Source organism: Crocuta crocuta, unplaced genomic scaffold (assembly GCF_008692635.1).
Source record: "Crocuta crocuta isolate KB4526 unplaced genomic scaffold, BGI_CrCroc_1.0 scaffold546, whole genome shotgun sequence".
Classification (NCBI taxonomy): Eukaryota; Metazoa; Chordata; class Mammalia; order Carnivora; family Hyaenidae; genus Crocuta; species Crocuta crocuta.
In genome coordinates this window covers 268,288-291,594 of record NW_027527441.1, presented here as the reverse complement: position 1 = coordinate 291,594, position 23,307 = coordinate 268,288, and the positions used below count along the sequence as shown (strand labels likewise).

General features: G+C 41.6%; 1 protein-coding gene across 1 annotated transcript in view; it reads left to right on the top strand.

Annotated features, from left to right (window-relative positions):
* UNC5D (unc-5 netrin receptor D) overlaps positions 1-23,307 on the top strand; it is a 236,217-nt gene that overhangs the window by 185,988 nt on the left and 26,922 nt on the right. Inside the window, exons 12-14 of the mRNA XM_077760653.1 lie at positions 10,232-10,400; positions 12,759-12,986; positions 21,770-21,919. Coding sequence (XP_077616779.1) covers positions 10,232-10,400; positions 12,759-12,986; positions 21,770-21,919 — 547 coding nt within the window. The remainder of the gene's footprint in view (positions 1-10,231; positions 10,401-12,758; positions 12,987-21,769; positions 21,920-23,307) is intronic.

Here is a 23,307-nt window from a genome sequence, read left to right as displayed (position 1 = left end):
CAGAGCCTCATGAAGAAATGAAGGACTCTCTGCATCAATTGCTTTGAGTCTACTTCTATCTCTCATAACATTGTGGCCTGTGACTTCTACCTTAGAGACGTGTTATATGGGTCCAACATTGGACCCCAATGGGCCATTGTTCATATTAGGAGATCAGTGACCAGTCAAGCTGGACAGGTGGCTTATGCCATGTTGAATGAGCTTTGTCAGGCTTTTCTCCCTAGATGGTGATGGATATAAGGGAATAAGTTGTTTCTGTCACCATTTGTGTTCAATGCTCGGGCATAAACTGGAGTCCTGCCTGTTGCTTCAAGTGAGTTTTAGAAATTTTTATTAGAAGAATCAGAGTGGCAACCATCTATCCCTTGAGAGGGATTTGGCAGTATTGAACTCTCTATCAGGCAGAGGGAGCTGTTGAGGAGGGAAGGCTTTATAAGTAACAAGCAAAGGTGCTCTTAGCGCTAGTGCAATGGGAGCAAATTGCTGCCATTTGGGAACACATTCTTTCAGGCTACCAGTGCCATGCAGTGTGATCAAACGGGCAGTTAATCAAATGGTATCTTAATAGCCTAGAAGGGTTAATGCACCTTTAGCTAAAGACTGTGCTCTTGACTGTGGTGAAATCACAATGGCTTCTTCACAAAGTCATTTAGGTTAGACTATCATGCCATTACCCCCAAAACCAGAGGAGGGGAAGAGAAGAATAGAGAGAGGGAAAAGAGGGAGAATTCTCAATTCTCACATTGTCATTTTATGATCTGCTTTTTTTTTTTTTTTTTTTTTTTTTTTTTTGAGAGAGAATTTCCCCATATGATGCTCTTTACCGTTCCTTCCACCTCACGCCCTCTTGGTCTGCAAACAAATATGCATAAATAAAAATTGCCATCACTTTAATCAAGGTATATTTGAAGACCCTGTGAGCTCACAATGTGAAGTGATTAGAACGGTCCAGAGGAGTCTTTAATTAAAGATGCCATTGACAAGATAACAATGGTTTGTGAATGTTGTTAATAGATCTGAATGGAAGGTGGACCTTAATTCAATAAGGAAAGTCATCGGTTCATGAGTTTGATTGCACATTGTAAAGGAACACCACATACTGTAATTATTTTTATTTGTATGTGCCATCTCTTTTATTGCCCATGCTGGAAGTAGAAATAACCTGTCCTATTAGGATATTTAATATATATCATCCTTTCCACTTCACTTAGTTATAGCCTAGTAAAAATGCTGGGAGAACACACCAGCCCATGCTGAGGCTGCCCTCTGTGCTTTCTTGAAACAATACACACATCCCTTTAAAAAACCTGGATGAAGGGGCGCCTGGGTGGCTTAGTCGGTTAAGCATCTGACTTTCGCTTCGGTCATGATCTCACGGTTCGTGGGTTCGGGCCCCGCGTCAGGCTCTGTGCTGACTGCCAGCTCAGAGCCTGTGGCCTGTTTCAGTCTGTGACTCCCTCTCTCTCTGACCCTCCCCTGCTGACGCCCTCTCTCTCTGACCCTCCCCTGCTCACGCTGTCTCTCTCTCTCTCCTGGAAATAAATAAAACATTAAAAAAAAAAAATTTTTAAAAACCTGGATGACCAACATCCTAAGTCCCTCGGTTCTAAGCTCTGAGACAAACTAGTAATAGTAACTTCCTAGGACTCCATAAAGCTGTGAGAACGAGGATGGGCCTGCTGGTGGCTGACACATGGAAATAACCCAATGGTCACCTGACCCCTTGGTCCAGCTGTGTGGTGTCTTGGAGACCACAGGGGACCAGGAAGCAGAAGCAGGGGGATCTCTAGGTTCTGACTTTAAAGTGAGCAAGCCACGAAAAGCCACCTAGCAGACCAAAGAATGCTCCCCCACCCACCCAAAGATGTCCACGTTCTAATCCCTGAAACTTGACAATGCTATCATCCATGGCAAAAGGGACCTTATGGGTGTGATTAAGGTTAAGGACCTTGAAAAGGAGAAATTACCATGGATTGTGCAGGGGGGCTCATGGAAGGGTCCTTATAAGAGGAAGGCGGGAGTATCAGAGACAGGTAAGAAATGTGTAGTGGCAGATGGAACAGGGGTCTCCAGCTAAAGAATGTGAGTGGTCTCTAGAAGCTGGAAGAGTCAAGGAAATGAATTCCTCTCTAGCACGTCAAAAAGAAACACAACCTCTCTGACATATTCGTTTTAGCTCAGTGAGACTTCTAACCTACAGAACTGCATGATAAAACATCTGTGTTGTTTTAAGCCAGTAAGTCTGTGGTACAGCAACAGTGGGAAACTACCACAAGCTTCTGTTACAACCAGGGTACCTCAGTGCCCTGCTTTCTTAAGTCTCGGTCCCTACAAATACAACCTCCTAACTCTCATGCCACTGTTTTACCTTAGAAATGTCAGGTTTGGGGGATGTATCCTGAGGAACATCCATTCCTTCCACTGACTGCCTCTGCACATAACCCTCAACCACCACCACCACTAACAGGACAGGAAATTCTAGTCCCCGCTCTGTCTCAAGTGAGGTGTGACTTTGGCTGTGTCAGTCCACCTCATGGTATGTCCTGTGTTTCCTCATCTGCACAACGATGGTATGGGGACTGATAACTCATAGGTCCTTTCCCAGCCTCAAATAAAATGATCCTAGAAATAAGACTCAGGGGTTAGTCCAGAAGAGTCTGGTTCCTCCCATTCAAAATGTAAATGAACAGAAAATCGAGTCGGCATAAAACTGTTTTAGCTGTGTGCCACATAGATAGACACAGCCCCGTTGCCTATCACTGTAAAGTGTCTCAATGAGCTGTCATTCCACTTCTGGTAAACAAGCTGAACACAAGCCTGACACTGCATGAAAGATGAGCCTTAAATTGTATCTAGGAGCTAGTGGTTTACACATGATTTGTGATTCCTTTAGTATATTAATTGGTAAACACCTATGCATGTGTATGTAAACTAAAGCCGTTTAACATATGCAAACAGTTTAATCTCTCAGTGTGGTATTGCTCACATCACAGCAAACTCACATATGTGCTCTGGTGCCAACTCTAATTCCCCTCCCACCCATCGCCCCATGTGCCATCTCCCCTGCTGTGATCCTATTTCAGATAATACCGCGTGGGTGACCCAGATCTTTAAACCCTTTCCTGGTTGAGCCTTATGCTTCTATCCTCAGTGAATTGTGCTTGTCACTTGTTGTAATCCACAATCTAACTGCTCCTTTCCCCACCCCAACTAATAGAATATAATGGCTTGATGAGCTATAGCATTATCTCCAATTCCTGCTAACCAACCTGACATCCTTGCTTATCAATCCACACACTGTTTAGAAACAGGTGTAGGACAGTCCCCATGTGGATGTCTTTTCCACCACAATAGCATCATCCAAATCCTTAAGACTGAGTACTTTACCTTGACCAGCCTCCAACTGGCATTTTAGAAATCTGCCCTCTCTGTATTGGACAGTCACCAAGCCCCCACTGTGTGAGGTGTAACTCTGGCTGTTTTCTCAAGATCTACACAACTTTTCTCAAATGTTAGTGCCGGGGCTACCTTGCATATGAAGAAGAAAAGAAAAAGCTTTGGTTCCTTGGCTCTGTCCCAGAAATACAAACTCAAACTCTTAATTGCTGGTGTCCACAAGTATAATTTTGAATAGCTTGGGGCACCTGGGTGGCTTAGTCAGTTAAGCGTCCGACTTTCGCTTAGGTCATGATCTCGCGGCTCGTGGGTTCGAGCCCCGCGTCGGGCTCTGTGCTGACTGCCAGCTCAGAATAGTTCGGAGTCTGTGTCTCCCTCTCTCTCTGCCCCTCCCCTGCTCACGCTGTCTCTCTCTCTCTCTCTCCTAGAAATAAATTTTTTAAAAAACTTAAAAAAAATAATAATTTTGAATAGCTTCTCAAAGACTTATGAACCACTTTATAATTTCAGGACCAAAAACCTTCGAGGAATCTACTGTGATAAAGAGATTTTGCTTAACTTCTCTCTTTTTCCTCTGTTCTGCTCTTCACCCTCTATTCTCCCTTTCCAAAAGTCTTTTCTTAAATCACACATGGCAGTTATGGAACAAAAGTCCTCAGGTGACCTGGTTGGGGTTGACTGATGAGCCACACCGGCTTTCAGGGTTCCATTTCTGTGGGAGGTTCTATGATGTCATTTTCCTGGGGCTTATTTGAAAGGTCTGGCCAGAGCAGGAGAATGAGACAAGTGTCTGACTCAAATAAAACAACAGAAATAATAAACCCAAGCCCTGTGATTTTCATCCACAGCAATGTTAACATTCAGGTCAATATAGGAGGGTTTTAATGAAAAGAGAAAAAGAGTACAATAGTTAACAGTGTATATCTTCTTGGGTAGGCAACCGTAGAAGGCTGGAGCTACCTTGTTTCCTGAGCTCTAATTTTAAGACTAAGTACAGCTTCCATCCATCTGCCCTTTATGTCTACTCCATTAAAATATGATTTAATTATGTATCGACCCAGGGTCTGGCATAGTAAAACTATCATTACTCTCCTGCCTGCATTCCTGAGTGATACACTGGGTAAAGGTGATCAAACCTACATTAATCTATAATATAGACTATAAGGAGCAAAGGTGGGAGCAGTAATTATCAAGCGCAGCATGGCAGACAACAACAATGAAAATCTCATCTCAAAATGTGGAGCTGGTTGTTTTCCTTGAAGAGAGTGACACATTCCTAGTCCAGAGTCAGGTCAAGATACATTGAGAACAAAATGTGCACAGATCCACCTCTAGACCTGCAGGGGTTAGCCATTGCCACCTCGGAGCTGACCTTGTTCAGCATGATCTTCGTTTCCAGTGGTGTGCGGGTGGGTGGTGCAGAATGATAGTCACTACACGGCTGGCTGGTATGGCCATTGTGACCAAGCTTGGACCATCGCTGCCCCACCAGCAGCAGCACCCATCACCCGCACACATTTATGCAGAAGTCAGTGACCTTACTGATTTCATTGTAAGAAGTCTAGAAAAATTTTCCCTGGGCCTCTATCTCCATTCATTCCTTCATCCATTCATTTCAAAATAAACTATTTTTGACACAACTTCAAACTTAAGGATTGCAAGAATAATACCATTTCTAGCCATCTCATACCCATATTCACCAGTGTTGACATCTTACCAGTTTGCTGTATTCTGCTCTCTCTCCATATGTGTACATCTGTGCATATACACACAAAATACCTATCTACAAACTTCCACATATACATATGTATTCTTGTAACCATTATGAACAAGATGTCCTTTCACCCCTACCTACTTCAGTCTGTATATCCAAAAAAGGAATTATCTTATGTAACCACAGCACAATTCTCCAAATCAGGAAATTAACATTGTTACCATTCTATTATCTACCCCAACCTATTCACATTTCTCCTGTTTCCAAATAACATCCTTTATATCTACTGCCATGTGCCTTTTATTCTTCTGTAATCTGGAGCAGTTCCTAAGTCTGTCTCTCTATTTTATGACATGGACAGTTTTAATTTAAGAGTGCAGATCAGTTCTTTTGCCCAGTGTCCCTCAATTGGGACTTGTCTGATTGATAGTTTCCTGTGGTTAGACTCAGTTTATATGTTATTGGCAGGAATGTTACAGACAGATGCTAAGTTCTTTTCACTGTGTCATTTCGGGAAATATGTTCTCTGTCCATCATCTCATCACCGATATTGACTTTGATAACTTAGGGTAAGTACTGTCCATCAAGATTCTGCGCTGTAGAGTAGTATTTTACCCTTTGTGATTAGTAAGTACTTTGTGGGAAGACACTTTCAAACCCTATATAGAGTTCTTTACTACTTTCTAAATATTCACCAAATAGACTACCATCCATTCATAATTCCTGACTGAATCAAGTATTTTTTTTAAATGTTTTATTTATTTCTGAGAGAGAAAGAGAGAGTGAGAGTGAGCAGGGGAGGGTCAGAGCAAGATGGAGACACAGAATCTGAAACAGGCTCCAGGCTCTGAGCTGGCTGTCAGCACAGAGCCCGACACAGGGCTCGAACCCACAAGCTGTGAGATCATGACCTGAACCGAAGTCAGATGCTTAACCTACTGAGCCACCCAGGTGCCCCTGAATCAAGTATTAATATGATCGGTTACCACATGGTTTCTAACATTTGTTAACTGGCTTTGTGTTGCAGAGAACAGTTTTCCCTTATTCATTCATATCCATAGATTTCATGACTTCTGTTAGTCAATGGGTTATAATCCTATACTACCATTATTTATTCTAATACCCAAAATGTTCCAGTTTTTGACCGGTAGGGACCACTACAAGCTGGCTCTTCTGTCCTTCTCAAGAAATATTTCTGAGTGCTTACCAGTGGCATATAGACAATGATGAAAAGGAAAAAATAATCCCTGGCCCCATAGGGCTTACATTCTTGTTTGTGGGAGACAAAAATAAACATAATATGCAAACGGTGTATTGCATTAAAGGATAGTAAGTATTGTGGAGACAAGTGAAGACCAGCTTTGGTGTTGGGAATGGATTGGGGAATGCCTCACTAGTAGGCATCACTGACCAAAGACCTGAAGGGCATGAAGGAGCTGATCGTGTGGCTAGCTGGATGAAAATTTCCAGGCAGCCCCCAGCACTCCAGAACAGCAGAACAGCTGTGAATCCTGGAGGTGGGAACACGTTGGTATTTTCAGTGGGATTCTGCTGGTTGCCGAGCTGAGGACTGACTGTGGGAGGTAAGGATGGAAGGATGGCCAATGTGCCTTAAATTACCTTAAATAGTGCACATCTCTAAAGCCGTGAAATGTTTGTTAAAGCATATCTCGTTATAATGACGATTGATTGACTCAATTAGCCATCTCAAAAAGCACAGTTGCTGTGAAAATAAGACTCTTAAAGAGGCAGGAAAGGTGGGCATTCAGGGTTGGAGAAGCAGAACCTCCACCCACTGAGCACATATTAGGTGATTTTTATACCTTTTTTTTTTTAAGCTCTCAACAATCTTAGAGTGGGTGTTATTTTGCACATAAGGAAAGTGAGGCTCAGAAAAGCCTGGCTTTCCCTTCTGCCACTAGGGATGTGGTCTCCGGGACAACGCTCTGAAGTGCACAGGGAGGACACAAGTAGGACCTTAGCACAATTTTTTATTGACTTTTCCTATGTTCTCTGCAACTACTCTTCTCATGGTTTCCCTTTCTGGAACTAAATAAAGTAACAGTGTGAGCCTTTCTGTCTTACCAGACTATGGGGCAAAATGCTCTTGTGGCCGTTGGAAACACCCTTTCCCACCATGGGTATCTTGTGGCTGGGGGCATCAACCCTGTAAAGCTGGCAGAGCTTTCCTCAGAGCCCTCAGCTGCACTGTGGAAGCAGAAATCTAAAGTCATAGCCTTGTTTCCATACACTTGTCCAACAAGCCACTTGGCTACGCAGTACTGGCTCTCAAATTATTAATCTTTTTATATCCATAAGTGTTCATCAATATGCCGGCAGATGGATGGATGGATGGGTGGGTGGGTGGATCAAACACAAGGAAAAGGACAGGTAGCAAAAGTCAAACACAACCAGACTTTCCCATCTATACTAGAGTCTGTGATGCACAATGGTGGCTCATATGATGACCCTGAAGTCACTGGTGTTATTCACCGTTATCATTAGCTCACAACAATTTTAGAAAACCGTGTTGCCATTTTGTTTTCCTGGCAAGAGCATGAACACATCCTTGTCATATGTACTATGGGAAAACTGAAATGCCATCCATACTATGCTTGTAAATCTTTATTTTGCTCAGGTCCAGTTAAAGACTTCTCTCCCCAGACCTCTGTCCTCAAATGACCTAAGTTTGTATCCATGACTACACTTGAACTCCATTTTCCCCCTATCTTTACTTGAGATGTCACAAGAGCCAACCATCGGACCAGAAATCTGCTAGTGGTTAAAGGGAAGGAAAGTGCATCTGGTCACAGAGAGCAGGAGCCCACATGGAGCCAGAAATTTAGGGTTTATTTTACAGCTCATCACTTTGGCAACTTCTCTGTGACCTTATGCGGTTAACACCTGCCTCCACAGGTGTCACGAGCTTTAATTAATATTTGTAAATCTCCCTGATTGCCATAGGTAGAAGATGGCAGGAAGGGACACCTGATTATTAATCATGGGGAAGAAAAATGGTGAGATTTAAGTTTCATTCCTTTGCCAGAGACCAACACCCACAGACACTGTTTTCACTGAAGGAAGATTAGATATAAATCTTGATTTACTTCCTTTGCACTTGTGGAAATGCCCAGCACCTATTTAATGCAAAGCTCCTATTCCCTGCTCTGCTGAAGACTCGCCATGCTCCGCCTCTGATTCCTAATGCTGTTTAAGTTAGTACGGAAAGAGCCTTGCTATTCACGAGTGTGAGAGTTCATCTAATTAGCTGATTTCAGTTCATTTGGCATTAAATAATTCCCCAAATTCCCATATGTTTGAACAATATGTTCAACAAGGGGGATGATTCTCTGAAAGCAATTAAATCTTTCTTTTAGGAGAGCTTGTCATCGGTCACTCATAAGCATCCCTGCCTTTCCTGCCTGTGATGAATGCAAGCAGCAATTACACAGAAAGCACTTAACCTTCTCTAATGGCCACTGGCAAGCATTCACATACAGGCTGCCACTTCGTGCAGCTTGTAGTTCACACTGGAATTTTACATCCCCCCCACCCCACCCTGAACCTCAAGTATATTGTTCTAGGCTGTTCAGGGAGCATTTGTTCTTGCTAGTACACTACTTTCCAACCTTGCCCACCTTGCTCGCTGCTCTGCTTAAAAGTAAATGCAGACATATTTTCAGTGCACTCTGAGCCCTGGTTGTACGGGGGAAATTGTCCACTTTGGACTCTAGTTGCCTAGGTGGAAGACTGAAAATTTTAAATCCAGCTTCAGGGCTTTCTGGATAAGGAGGGGCATACTGTATTCACATTCAGACCTGTTTTAGATACAGGGAATAGAAGATGCTCCCGCCCACTTATACACCTGGACTTCTTTTCCAGTGGCACAATATGGATCATGAGCTACAGGGTAGCCATTCCTATCTTGAGAGAGAACAAGCAGTATCAACTAAAGCAATTCAGAAATTAATAACATGTTAGATATATTCCTAGAAAAACTGTTTATACAAGATCGTGGAAAAGGTGGTATCTTTTATTGCTAAATTTCATTTTTATCTTGTTCAAGGAATTGCTTTTTTGATGAGGGGTGACATATTTAAATGCCCTTCCTGGGCTGGGTAAGAGAAAATTTCAGTAATAATGACAATCCTCTCTCTCATGTAGCATTGTTCATGAGAGTCCTAAATTGCTTTGACTAGATTCTGTAACACTGTATTCTTACATGTGAAAAATAGAGACCCCCTCCAAAAAAAAAAAAAAATCAGTTCAAAAACACAAACAGTTGGGGAAGAATGAGCAGACTTTTGGGTTCTTCATGTCATTTGGGGGCAGAGATTAAAACCAAAAGACAAGAAAATGAAAGAAACATTCAGTGATATCATTTCCCTCTAATTAAATTTCACTTTCTTTTACTGGTTTCATGACTCTGTGTTCCCAGTGTGAATAACTCACAATACAGAAAAATCTGAACATTGGGTTTGGGTGGAATGACTTTGACTTTGGAACTAAAATAGGAAAGAATTGAAAGATGTATATTGATGTTTTTGATGACTCACATTTATAACTCTCTCCTGTGCTATCACCATATAACCTGTGTGTTTGCACGTTGGCAGAAAACAAAGGCTTTCAAAAGCACAGGTGATGTACTCAACGTGGGTATATTTGAAGTGTTGCTTCATTCCATAATAAGTTGTTTTATCACTTACTAGCATTAAAAATATTTGTACAGTGTGTTGTTGGGAGGAAGGAATCATTCATTCCTATAAACTCTCGGCCTTGGTCATTAATAACGTTATCAATGAGAATAAGGATTCAGTAGTTGTGTGTGACCCCAGCCAGGTCTTTGCTTTCTTCTCTTCTGCCCTATATTTCTGAAGAAGCACTTGTCATTTTGTCACAGCCTAGATTTGAAACCCGAGCTAACCTCCATCCGTGTGCTTGAGCAGTTCAGGATAAATGGCTGTTGCCCAGACCAGGCCTGTGCATGCGTGGCACCATGCAGGAGCGAATCCTGGGAAACAGTTTGGCTCAGCCTGAAGAAAACTCTAGTCTGTAACTAAATTCTCATTGAAACATACCCCCTCCTTGACATGCTTCTTGTTTCCTTTCCCAACCATAAAGCCTCCAGTCAGATGGATCTGAGGTGCTCCTGAGTCCTGAAGTCACCTGTGGCCCCCCAGACATGACTGTCACCACGCCCTTTGCATTGACCATACCACACTGTGCAGACGTCAGTTCTGAGCACTGGAACATCCATTTAAAGAAGAGGACGCAGCAAGGCAAGTGGGAGGTGAGACCCTATTCTTCTTTTTTAAAAAATGGGAGACTATAGATGCTGGCAAGGATGTGGAGAAACGGGCACCCTCCTACACTGTTGGTGGGAATGTAAACTGGTGCAGCCCCTCTGGAAAACAGTGTGGAGGTTCCTCAAAAAATTAACAATAGAAGTCCCCTATGACCCAGCAATAGCACTGCTACCAATTGACCCAAGGGATACAGGAGTGCTGATGCATAGGGGCACATGTACCCCAATGCTCATAGCAGCTCTCTCCACAATAGCCAAAACATGGAAAGAACCTAAGTATCCATCAAGTGATGAATGGATCAAGAAGATATGGTTTATCTATACAATGGAATACTACATGGCAATGAGAAAGAATGAAATCTAGCCATGTGTAACAACATGGATGGAACTTGAGGGTGTTATGTTGAGCGAAATAAGTCAGGCAGAGAAGAACAGATACCGTATGTTTGCATATATAGCTGGATTAGGAGGAACTTAATGGAGGACCATGAGGGAGAAGAAGGGGAAAAATAGTTGGGGAGAGGGAGGGAGGCAAACCATGAGAGACTCTTGAATGCTGAGAACAAACTGAGGGCTGATGGGGGTGGGAGAGATTTTATTTATAAAATCTATTTGTAATCTATTAAAATCTATAATCTATTATATAATCTATATATTTTATATAATCTATAAAATCTATTTATAATCTATTTAATCTATTTATAAAAAACAATACTAATGAAAAAAATAAAAAATGGGATTTGGCATTCACCTATGGGATAGATTTAACCTTACCCTCTCTTAACAGGAGGCTGCTGTGAAATCTGTAAGCATTTTCTCGCATTTTCAAATGGTTGGTGGTTTGTGTTTTACAACATCCTCAAGATACTGGCTAGTGTTTCTCCATGGTATTGGAAAAGAGAGGCAAGAGAGAATCCAGGGCTTTTCTGTTTGGCTTTAGAATACATCACTTGTCTGTATTCACTCACACAGATAGGTTACCCTTATGTGCCCATCCTTGGTCCATAACACCTTTACTCCTGTCCCTCCTCCCAGACCATGTCCCTGTCTAAATGGACTTTCCCTGTGGCCTCTGTGGAGACAGAGAGAAGGCTCAGGGCGCCCAGGTGGTGTTCGTAAAAGAAACTTCTCTCTGACTTTACCATCCTAGGGATTATAACATGTTGAAATGTTCAGCAACACAATAGTTGGCTAACTATATTTTGGTGAGTTAATGAATGCATTGAAAATTATTGAGTGTCTGTCTCCCTTCGTATAGGAGTACATTTGAGAGAGATACAGCACAGGAAAGAACAGAAGAGACAAGAAAACAAGGAAGCATATGAGGAAGGGTAACAACAAGAGAGACAGACATGGCAGAGATTGCAGTGGAATTACTATTTTAAGTGAAACCTCTGATTTATCTGTCTGATAGGGATTCCTTTTATGTCTGTGTGAAGTCAGTTTGCATGAAAGCAGGTGAATTATCTTGCTGGAACACAATGACCTGCTTCCTCTAGCCTTGGGATCTTTCCTCCCAGGAGGTGCTTCCAGCAAACGGAGTAAAAGGAAAATCTTGTTTCTTTCCGAGAAGAAAATTCGCAGTTGCTACAATGGATTACATTTACCCTGCCCAGCTATCTCTGAAACTGGCCCAGTCCTCTTTGTTGAAAATGCATTCTGCTATTTCCTCAGTCCTAGTACAGCTAGGGGCACATTTCCCAGGCATGAAGTTCCGTGGGCTTCATAAAGGGGCCAAGTTTCGCTGTCTTTTCCATTATGGTTTGCTTTGCCTTGATTTTTACCATTTTAGTTTTTCTGTTGGGCACTTCCTCACAAGTTCTTCATCCAGATGGTGTTATATTTATCTTCTACCCAACCAGTCACACACACCAAAGTTCTTATCAGGGATGGGGAAATATTCTAGGCCCTCTTATTGAAACTATTTCTTTAATGGCCCCTCACGAATGAATTCAGTACAAAGAGGATAAAATATTTGAAAAAAATAAGTATTACTTTCAGGATATTGGAAGAGATTTTCAGAATAGACTTTTTTGAAAACAAAGTTTACTTTTTGCTGTTAAAGATTTTCATAAATTCAGCACTGAACAAATTGCTGAAAAAAAAGGAGAACTCTGGAAATGAAGTTTGTTGTAACCTATAGAATTTCTATATGACTTAATATAACTCTTTAAGTTCCCAATATAAACAGTTACAATGTATTTTGAGAGAAAAAGAGCATTTAACATCCAGAAAAATAGGACAGTAAAAATATTCTGAAAAAGATTGTATATGACCATGCAAAGTCATTGTTAAATCACATCTTCTCTCCAAGCTGAGAGTTAACACACCTTTTCCCAACAGGAAGTGATGTCAGTGGAAGATGAATCGACATCCTGTTATTGCCTTTTGGACCCCTTTGCATGCCATGTGCTCCTGGACAGCTTTGGGACATATGCCCTCACCGGAGAACCAATCACAGACTGTGCCGTGAAGCAACTCAAGGTGGCGGTTTTTGGCTGCATGTCCTGTAACTCTCTGGATTACAATTTGAGAGTCTACTGTGTGGACAATACCCCTTGGGCATTTCAGGTCAGCCTTTTCTCTAGAATTCTTTTGGTGTCATGAAAGCATGTGGTTTCCTAAAGATCGGTATCAGTAGGGAATTTTGTTGCTGAGGGTCAGCACAATGAAGCCACACGACTGGCTTGCTGGGGATACCTATCTTGAAGCAAGAGTTGTGTTACTGTACATCTAAGGATGTGCTGAGTTCCCCAAGGACATGAGGTACTTGGCACTCGAGAGAAGGGTTAAATAAACACATATAGAGAACACTGTGTGATGAATCATAAACGGACTAGAAATGTCGTCAGAATGCAGAAAACAAGGGCACCTTCGTGGCTCAGTCGGTTAAGCATCCAACTTTGGCTCAGGTCATGATCTCACAGTTTGTGGGTTTGAGCCCCATGTAGGACTCTGTGCTGACTGTCAGCTCAGAGCCTGGAGCCTGTTTCAGATTCTGTATCTCCCTCTCTCTCTCTGACCCTCCCCTGCACATGCTGTCTCTATCTTTCAGAAATAAATAAAACATTAAAAAAAAAAAAGAATTCAGAAATCAGAGGTCCCAGGGTGCATGAGTGGCTTAGTTGGTTATGCATCTGACCCTGGATCAGGTCATGATCTCGCGGTTCATGAGTTGGTGCATCGCGGTGGGCTCTGTGCTGACAGCTCCAAGCCCAGTGCCTGCTTTGGTTTCTGTGTCTCCCCTCTCTGCCCCTCCCTGGCTCATGCTCATATACTCTCTCTCTCTCAAAAATAAATAAATAAAGACAAAAAAAGAAAGAAAACAGAAACCCAATTGCAAGAGAGATATCGGAGAACAGTCTCTGAGACCACCTTTGTGAACCTTCATGAATGGGTGTGACTTAGTAGCAAAAGAGAAAGGAACGCCATGTCAGGAAAGTAGAATGGCATGAGCCACAGGAACAAGAGTTATCTGATGTGTGGGAGGAAGTGCGAAAATTGCTTGAACCACCCAAAAGTTGTAGTTAGGGAACAATGATTATAAATCATACCTATCAGCAGGCAGTCATATTATATCCTGGATACATAGTCTGTTAATAATTAAGACTACTAAGGCAGAGATAGTTCAAGGTTCCTTTCCATTTTGGGTGCTTTCAATCAAATAAGATTCATTTTAAATTAGCTACCGGCAGAAGAGTGTGAGCTTATTAATAGCCAGGATAATGCAGAAGTGCCTATGTAAGCTTTGTCCATATATAAATAGCCTATGCCTCCTGGCATACCTCATCCCAGATCCCTGCTATTCCAGTTCTGGATCATTAAGTCCATTATGCAGAGCATTTCCACAGTAACTAGCTTTTAAGACACTGAACTGGAAAACTCATGTTTACCAATAGAAGCGCTACAGCAACCCAAATCCTGAGCATAAGCCAGTAAAGGTGACACAGTGCCAGCCTGTGCTCCCAAACCTTCCCTGACTATCTCTTAAGTAGCACAGGTCATTTTGAAAGGCAGGCTTAGGGGCCCTGGGTGGCTCAGTCGGTTAAGCGTCTGACTTTGGCTCAGGTCATGATCTCACATTTTGTGACTTCAAGCCCTAGGTCAGGCTCTGTGGTGACAGCTCAGAGCCTGAAGGCTTCTTCAAATTCTGTGTCTCCCCTGCTTGTGCTTGCTCTCTCTCTCTCTCAAAAATAAATAAATGTTAAAAAAAAATTTTTAAAGTCACACTTATATGGCTGCTCATAAAAAGGCTTTTTCAGAGGGGTGCCATTTTGTACAGGAAAGAATTTCAATGGGAGTAGTTAAATCTCATTCTATGATAGCTCTTTGATAATCTTCACCTGCTTTCACCACCCCTGATAAGATCATTTTTCAAGTTAAAATACATAACAGATGTTTGGCAATCAAAAACAAAGAATGAGGGGCACCTGGGTGGCTCAATCAGTTAAAGCATCCAACTCTTGGTTTCAGCTCAGGTCATGATCTCACAGTTCATGAGTTTGAGCTTCACATTGAGCTCTACACTGACAACTTGGAACCTGCTCAGGATTCTCTCTCTCCCTCGCTCTCTCTGCCCCTCTCTGGCTTACTCTCTTTCTCTGTCTCTCAAAATAAACAAACATTAAAAATTAAAAAAAAAAAGAATGTGGAGCGCTTGGGTGGCTCAGTCAGTTAAGCTTCCAACTCTTGATTTCACCTCAGTTCATGATCTCATGATTCATGAGATCAAGCCCCATGTCAGGCTCCACACTAGGAGTGGAGCCTGCTTGAGCTTCTCTCTCTCTCTGCCTCTCCCCTGCTCATACTCTCTCTTTCTCTCAAAATACAAACCAAAACAAAGAATGAACTGAGATCCTTACTACCATTGAATAGTTGTAAAATGCAACATGACTCAAATTTAATGTTTAGTAATTCAGCTAGATTTTGAAGGTTGAGTCAACTAGAGGGAACATGGGGTGGGTGCCTTAGAGGATTTCCAGCCCCCGGACTCGTAGGGGTAACCCACTGCCAATCAGTGTCCCTGGGAGGACCCATTCATAACAACTGCTTTGGAAGTCGGCCCTCACAACCAGCTTGGTCTCGCTTTGAATAATACTCATGTATATTATTACATACCAGTGAGTTAGACATTTGCCTAAAGAAAAAAACTAAGTGACTTTCAGATCATCTATTTTCATTCCTGGTGATTGCTACCAGATTCTACAACAGCTCAACTGTTCACAGATGACTATGAACCGCAGTGGAAGTCAGGAAAATGAGGCCCTAAACACAGCTTTTCAAACCACTCCCCTTTCCTGTGGGTAATATACAACTTCTTCATCAGTACTAGGGAAAAGGGCATTCTCCCTCTAAATTGAATCCAAATATCTTTATGTCATCACTTAGAGATACTTCTTAAAACACGTTAATTTTGCTTTAGAGAAATGTTTTCCAGTGGAAATCCTTTTGACCCCATTTGTCATAATCTATTTACCTCCAGTGGTTCTCTCCTATTATGTCAAATAAAGCTGATTTTAAAGTTGGGTTTGGTTGTAGTTGTTGACAGGATGTATGTGACAGCTGTCATGAGAGGCAAAGGCCATGCTTCCCCCTGGGGTTGTGAGAGAGAGTCAGCCTTGGTTGAATAACTTTTCTGGCCCACAGAAAGATTAAAACGTAATGTGTACCTTTTTGGGACAGTCATTTACTCTGCAGCCTTAGTGTCTGGGTTTTCTTTTTGTGAAAGCATCTAACTTTCTGGATTTTTACCTTACTAGGTGAACATGTTTAAGACCTTCTACACAGGTTCATTTAAAGCGCCTTAATATCCTAGATAATCTGTGTCATATTTTTCGTGGCATCATCTGCAATATTTAATTGGAGGGGAAAATTCTATAGTTACTAACCTATTAAAACCCTCCACTTTAGGAAAGCCTTAGCCACAGTTTACTTTTTGAAACTCTAGTAGACTTCACACGTTAATATTAGCTCCCCTAACTTGTGTGGTGTAAGCTGATTATATACAGGGATGACCAATGTTCTATAACTCTGATGGAACCCTGACTTCTTAATCAAAAGTAATATGTCATTTTTCAAGAAGCAATTCTGCCGAAATTGCCTATTCTGGAATTTGCCTCCATTATCGCTGTGATAAAAGTATTTGTCGTGATTTGGAAATAGATAGGAGCTTGGCTGCAATAGTTGCTATATTTACTTCAGCGCATCTTTCATTTCTCAAAGAAATAACACATATGTGCCCAACTAGGACCGTCCTCTTCACCAAGCAAGAAGCCTGGTTGGAGATCATGAGGACATCTTCATTCATAGCTCGCTGGGAAGTTACGTCCAATAAAATACTTAAAAGTTCCCCCCTCACTGGAAACCTTGGAAGGAAGACAGTTTCCAGACCCAAGTCTTCTGTCCTCTTAGAATCAGGGGAGGGTCCGGCAGCGTTATGGTCCCTCCAAACACTATTCCTTCAGAAGGTTTCAGCATTCAGACATGTTGTCCCTTTCCAGGCATGCCCTGTCCCCTATACCTCCTGCAGGCCTGCTATGCTGGCTTCTCTTTTACTCCTGGGATATGTCATTTGAATAATAGTACCAGTTTCTCTGAATGACAAAAACAAAATACTTCGTACACCTCAGTCAGACATAATTTAGTTTCAGGTTTTTGAAGATCTGATAAATACATCTACAGCTATCCCTGGGGAATTAAATTGGCTCAGATATGTTTCTGGGGTGTGTGTGTGTGTGTGTGTGCGCGCGCGCGCGTGTGCGTATGCGTGTGTTTAATAAAAACCTGCCTGAAGGTGAGAGGAGAGTAACAGAACAACCAAGGACTTCTGTCCTTCCTGCTCCTGTGTTTTTGTGATGATTAGAGCTGCCATTTTATGTGTGTGTGTGTTTGACATCACCCCTTTTCAAACCAAAGGTTGAAGAATGATGGTATATTTACAAAACAGCAACATTTTAAGACCTAGGTTTTTGTTACTGTGTTTTATTTCTTTCCCTCCCCCCCGCCACACACATGCATACACATGCACACACACACACACACACAGCTCAAACAAACCTTGACATAGGGAAAGCNTCTTAAACAAAACAAAAAAAAAAAAAAAAGAAAAAAGGAAAAACGACTAGTTTTCTTCTCCACTGCTCCCAGCTCTCCTATTCAGTACCTCTCGGTACTCATTACTTACTTGGCATTAATGTGGATTTAGAATCTAATTTCAAAGGATTTCCTCCAGATGTAGTTCTTGTGTTTATCAATAATGCAACCTTGGGAAATATTGTTCACGTAGAGCATTTAAAGGAAAACACCACAGCAACACAATTTCTGCGTGTGTGTGTGTGTGTGTGTGTGCACATGCTTAAGTTCAAACAGTTTTGTCTCATAAATATGTAAATTCAGCCTGCGTGTTTTAGTATCCCTGAAGCACACCTGAATATTGCTGCCTGTCTCATTAAATCAGCATAAAGAGCTCACTGAGGCACCAAGCCCAGGTTTCTCCTGGCCACAACTCTGGGAACTGGATGACTAGCAGCCCCCAGTGCAAAATGAGGAGGGGAGACAGACTAGAACCATGATCAACCATAGCCTTTGGGTATACTTTATAGCCAAGAAACCAGCCAGAACCTGTTTTCTATTTTAATTAATGGAGATATCAATTTAACAACAGAACCAGAGATTTACCATAAGGTCCATATAGGAAGCAGATAGAAAAACTCAACTGAGGATCATGCCTTACCCTCGGGGTGTCGTATCCACAGAGTGACTCACAATCAGCTCAGCAGACCTGTTTGTCTAACTGATCCTCAGACTCATCTGGGCATCAGAATCATCTTTAAAAATACAGATGTCAAGGCCCAGCCCTGAGGGGACTATAATAGGTTGCAGGCCAAACTGGGAGCTCTCTATGCTAAGTACAATTGATTCTATTTGGGGAGTATTTTAAAACTTGTACTCAGGAGTTTGTTTCTTTAATTCTGAAGCCAGTTGTGCCTTGACAATGATTAGTTCATTATTGGGCTTCTTCATTTTAATAATTGCTTGTTTTGTTACAGAATAACTACAATTGCTCATTATTTTGTGCAAAATCGTGAGACACTGTTAATTGTAGATAGTTGGTTCAATGTGTGGAGATGAAAGCAAGCTAAAAAAAAAAAGTACAAATAAATCATGATTAGATTTAAATTGGGGGCCCTAAAGCAGAAATTTTTAAAAGGTACCTTTTCCTCTGTGATCATTATAAGTAGACATCTATTAAATTTCTAATGTCCTCCATTCTGCATTTCAGGGAATGCTTAGTATACATGACAGTGGGGCAAATACAGATGGTCTTATGTCATCTTTATATATATCTTGCACCAGTGAAAAATTATTTATGGGGTAGAGTTAATAACAGTCCGACCTTCACATGACCCTAAAAAAAATCAAGCATAGTATAGAAGGCAGGGAAATGTAGAAAAATACTGGACCATAGTCAAGTTGCCCTATTTTAGTCTTAGCTCTGTCACTAACCCTATAGCTTTAGGAAGGTGACTGTCTTTGGGACTGGGCTCCATATTTTCTTTTTTTAAATTTTTTTAATGTTTATTTTTGAGAGAGAGACAGAGTGTGAGCAGGGGAGGGGCAGATAGAGAGGGGAACACAAAATCCAAAGCAGGTTCCAGCCTCTGAAATGTCAGCACAGAGCCCAATGTGGGGCGTGAACCCACGAACGGTGAGATCATGACCTGAGCCAAATGCAGAGGCTTAACCAGCTGAGCCATCCAGGCATCTCTCCATATTTTCATATATAAATAAGGTATATGGTGATTTAAAACTGAAGTTCTCTTCTACTGTGATGATGCCATTTAGTTTCTAAATGTTAAAAGAGCCTAGCTCTCCACTAAGGAATATGTGACCGTGCACAAGGCCCTTCATCTCTGACCTCAGTTTACTTCTCTGTACATTCAGAAAGGGGATTTAGAGATCCTAGTCAAATATACTTTGAAGAGTCCACACTGTTGTTATTCGGTGGCTTTAATGTGGTTTTAATAAGCACACTTCTCATTTGTGCTGGTTTCTAATCTCACACTAGAATTGGCAAAAAAAAGAGGTTAACATACAGTCACATACTATTTTGCTTGCCCATGAATAAGCCCAGCTGAGCAATAGAGGCCTAAAGAAAATAACTTGCTGAAGACCACATGGAAATGTGGTTAGAATCCTGTGCCTCCGTGTTCAGTTTACAAGATTCATACTCTTCACAGTATATGTAGTGTCCAGAACATTCTTACGCACCTTAAAATCTGAATATCAGTGCTTTAAAATAAAATACCTAGCCCTTAGCAGAGCACGAATTCCTCATTTGGTCACTGCCCTACGTTTTCATCATCTCCAGACACTCACTTTCTACCCTAACCTACCCCAGCTCTGCCTCATCTCCATCCTTTTGTGGAGATACTCACCGTTCACCACTAATAGTGTGCACCCCTTCCTTTTCTTGAGGCTAGCCCTGTTCTTACTTCAAGGTTCAGCTCAGATATCCCTTCTGTTAATTTCCTGACCTCTCCTCCCACCTGCTTCAGCTATACCCTCTGCCTTCCCTTAACCTCTGAGGTATACCTGCCTTTGTAACACGCAGGTACTATATCATAATCAGATGCCTACTGTTCTGACTCTCTCACTAGACTATGAGCTGCCTGGTGGCAGACACAGTTTTATTTCTATAAACTCAGAGTCCCCATCAAGCATAGCTCTCCAGTGGACACTCATTATATCTCAACAAGGAACCAGTGACCAGCATCTGTAAAAGGCCTCAAGCCAGCATTTGGAATGGATTCCCTCTCCTTCCCACCCTGCCATATTCCGTCCGCTTTTTTAGCCCCCAACAGATGCCGGCCACCATGTTGTCATGCCCAACTCCTAGACCCACAATTTAGGGGTTACCTAGCACTGTGCTTGCTGTTCAGTCCAGTAACAACGAACCTCATGTGGATACTTAAATTTAACTTGATTTAAGTGAAAAATTCCATTCCTTACTTGCGGTAGCCGTATTTCAAATGCTTAATAGCCACCGTTGCCAGTGGCTATCACATTGAGCAGCACAGATACAGAGTATTTCCAGCATCACAGAAAGTTAAGCTCTGACTTAAGAGCCCCCAAAAGACACCCCTGTCACTAACATAAAGAACTGGAAGCTATGACCTTGGAATTGAATCATTTAGTCCTGAGAGAAGATACTAGCAACTGATTAACAATTACATGTACGTGATGGATAAAAAGTGGACGGCTGCATCTTACTAAGAAAGGATTTTATTACTGTTATTCTGTATATAGACAAGAGTCGGAGAAGATAACCTCTGTAGCTGCTTTTACTCGCTGTTAATTGAAATGTAAGTTTTATTGTATTTATAAGCCTATTTGCCTGACTTCTCACAATCTTTTTTAGAATCTGGGAAGATTATAGGACATAATTAAAGGATCTCAGTTTTCTTATTTACGGTAACTCTGAAAGGGAATTTATAAGTCAATTAATGGTGATTTTAAGAAATAGATTTAGAGAGCTCTCTTATCTCCAGTAACACTAACAGCCTCACCCCAGTTGTAGTTTAACCTTTTACAGAATTGGTGTCTGTTATTTGATTTGGCTTGTCATCTCTAATATGATTCTAAACACCACAGATTCAAAATGAATTAAATGGTTTGCTTAATAGAATGTAGGTGAATTGTGTTTGTATTAAATATAATTATAAAGATTTCTCAGCAAAAGATACACAAGTGTTTATCTTCAAGAACTGCATTTCTTTTTTCTGAGCTAAAAGGAACTTGATAAACAACTTACCTCCTCTTGGCCTTCTGGTCTAACTTTTAGGAATATTACTACAAATACATATGATACATGCACCCCGTAACATCTACTCTGAACTGAAGAATAAGCATTACATAATGCCTGTGTTTGTGACAAACACATGACAGGGCAGAGGGGGCACTGCTCCTACTGTCCTTGTGAAATGTGAATCTGTCCCTTGATTACAGTCCTGGCAGATGAAATTCACACAACCATAGAAACTCCACAGTATAACTGTTTGCTTGGGGCAGGTGCGGTCTTTGAGTTTTAAAGAAAGGCATGGTATGTTTAGAAGCCTAAGCAACTCAAATAATGAAGAGCAACTATTTCTTCCTGCCCAGATCCTTCTGAGTCAGCAGCTTTTCATCCTTAGTCCTGATCTTGCAAGGCTAGAGGGGTATACAAGAAGTGTGCGTCTTTCATGCTGTCTATTTCTGGGAGACACCTGGGAGTGAGCATGCCTACCTATGGAAAGAAATGTGGCAGAAATTGAATACTTCACTGTTGTGCCTCTTTTCTCTTTCCTGCCCTGTAGGAAGTGGTTTCGGATGAAAGACATCAAGGTGGACAGCTACTGGAAGAACCAAAGTTGCTGCATTTCAAAGGGAATACCTTTAGTCTTCAGATCTCTGTCCTTGACATCCCCCCATTCCTCTGGAGGATTAAACCCTTCACTGCATGCCAGGTACAGGCCAGATGGGCTGCTAACAGAAATGGCTTTGCTTTAACCTGCAAGCACATCACAAACCCTGGCGAGGGTACTCTTGACTAACCTCCTTCTTTAAAAGTAGGGATTTAATCTCAAAACTGTCACAGAAATGCAGCAGTTTGGGCTACACACAGGGAATTAATCATACTGTCATAAACTCACGGATTTCTAATGGGTGGGAGAAAAAGGTGCATGATGTCAGGTAATGGGAAATTTCTCCCACTTAAGGGAGGCTGGTTGGCTTTTATGAAAACCAATTCATTATGAAACATTGTTTTAATCCTGGTCAGCAATGAATGATCTGGATGTCGGTCCTTTTAAGGGTGACAGTTGTGAGATATAGGGAGCCCTGGCTGGCCAGGTAGGAACAAGAGTTTGTCCTGAATATATGAAGTGCTTGCTGCCACATACGTTGGGGAAAGTAGGAAGAAGAAATTATGAACTGAGAGACAAAGAAAAGATAATGTCTCTTAGAATCCTTTTACAAATATATAAAGATATTTCTATATTATTATTCACGTATCTCTGTATCAGAGAATTTTAAAACCTTGTAAAATGACTTAGAGTCCTCTCAGATGCCTTTTAGGGAATTTGAGTAATTGCTTAGGATAGAAAGATCTCTTATCCACGTGGCAGCCTGCCACCAATTTCTCTAGAAGTTCCCAGTGATGAGTACTGTCATCATAAGCAGCAGGCTGGTCTACAATAGATTCTTAAGCCCAAGTCATCTGTGCTTCAGGTGACAGGACATGTCCTTAACTTTGGAAAAGCTTCTGGTGGGCTCATATTGATCTAGAATCACAGGAGGCTTTCAGACATCTTTGTTGTGTCCATCAACACAGCCTGCAGAACCCTGTAGGGTTTTAACCTTTCCATCCATGCAGCATTCATTTAAAAAAGAAAGAAAGAAGAAACTTGCACAAGGTAAACCAGCTTGTCAGAATGGGAACAAACCGAATCACAGAGAGAAAAACCTTGTCGGAGCCAAGAGAGTAAGAAAAAAGTTGAACCACCAACTCTTTTGCCTTAGAAACTTCACAGTTTTCAAATGGGACAAGGCTGTATTTTCCTGTTTAGTTTACAGACTTCTTGTTATCTGGGGGATTGCCCCCTCTGTGTCCTCTTTCAGGGTATTCAGAGCAACAAGAACATCTTTCATGGCCCCAAGCAACTTTATTGGGCATTTTCAGTGAATTTCCCTCTAGTAATAGGTTTTCTGTGAATAAATGTATTGTTTATGATGTTCTAAGACCTAGGTGTCTCTGCATCTGGGAAAGCAGTATTCCAAGTTTCCAGTCCAAATTGAACTTCAGGGCATCATTTCAAGTCCTGATAGTCATGTAAATTCTTCTGTATTAATCTTT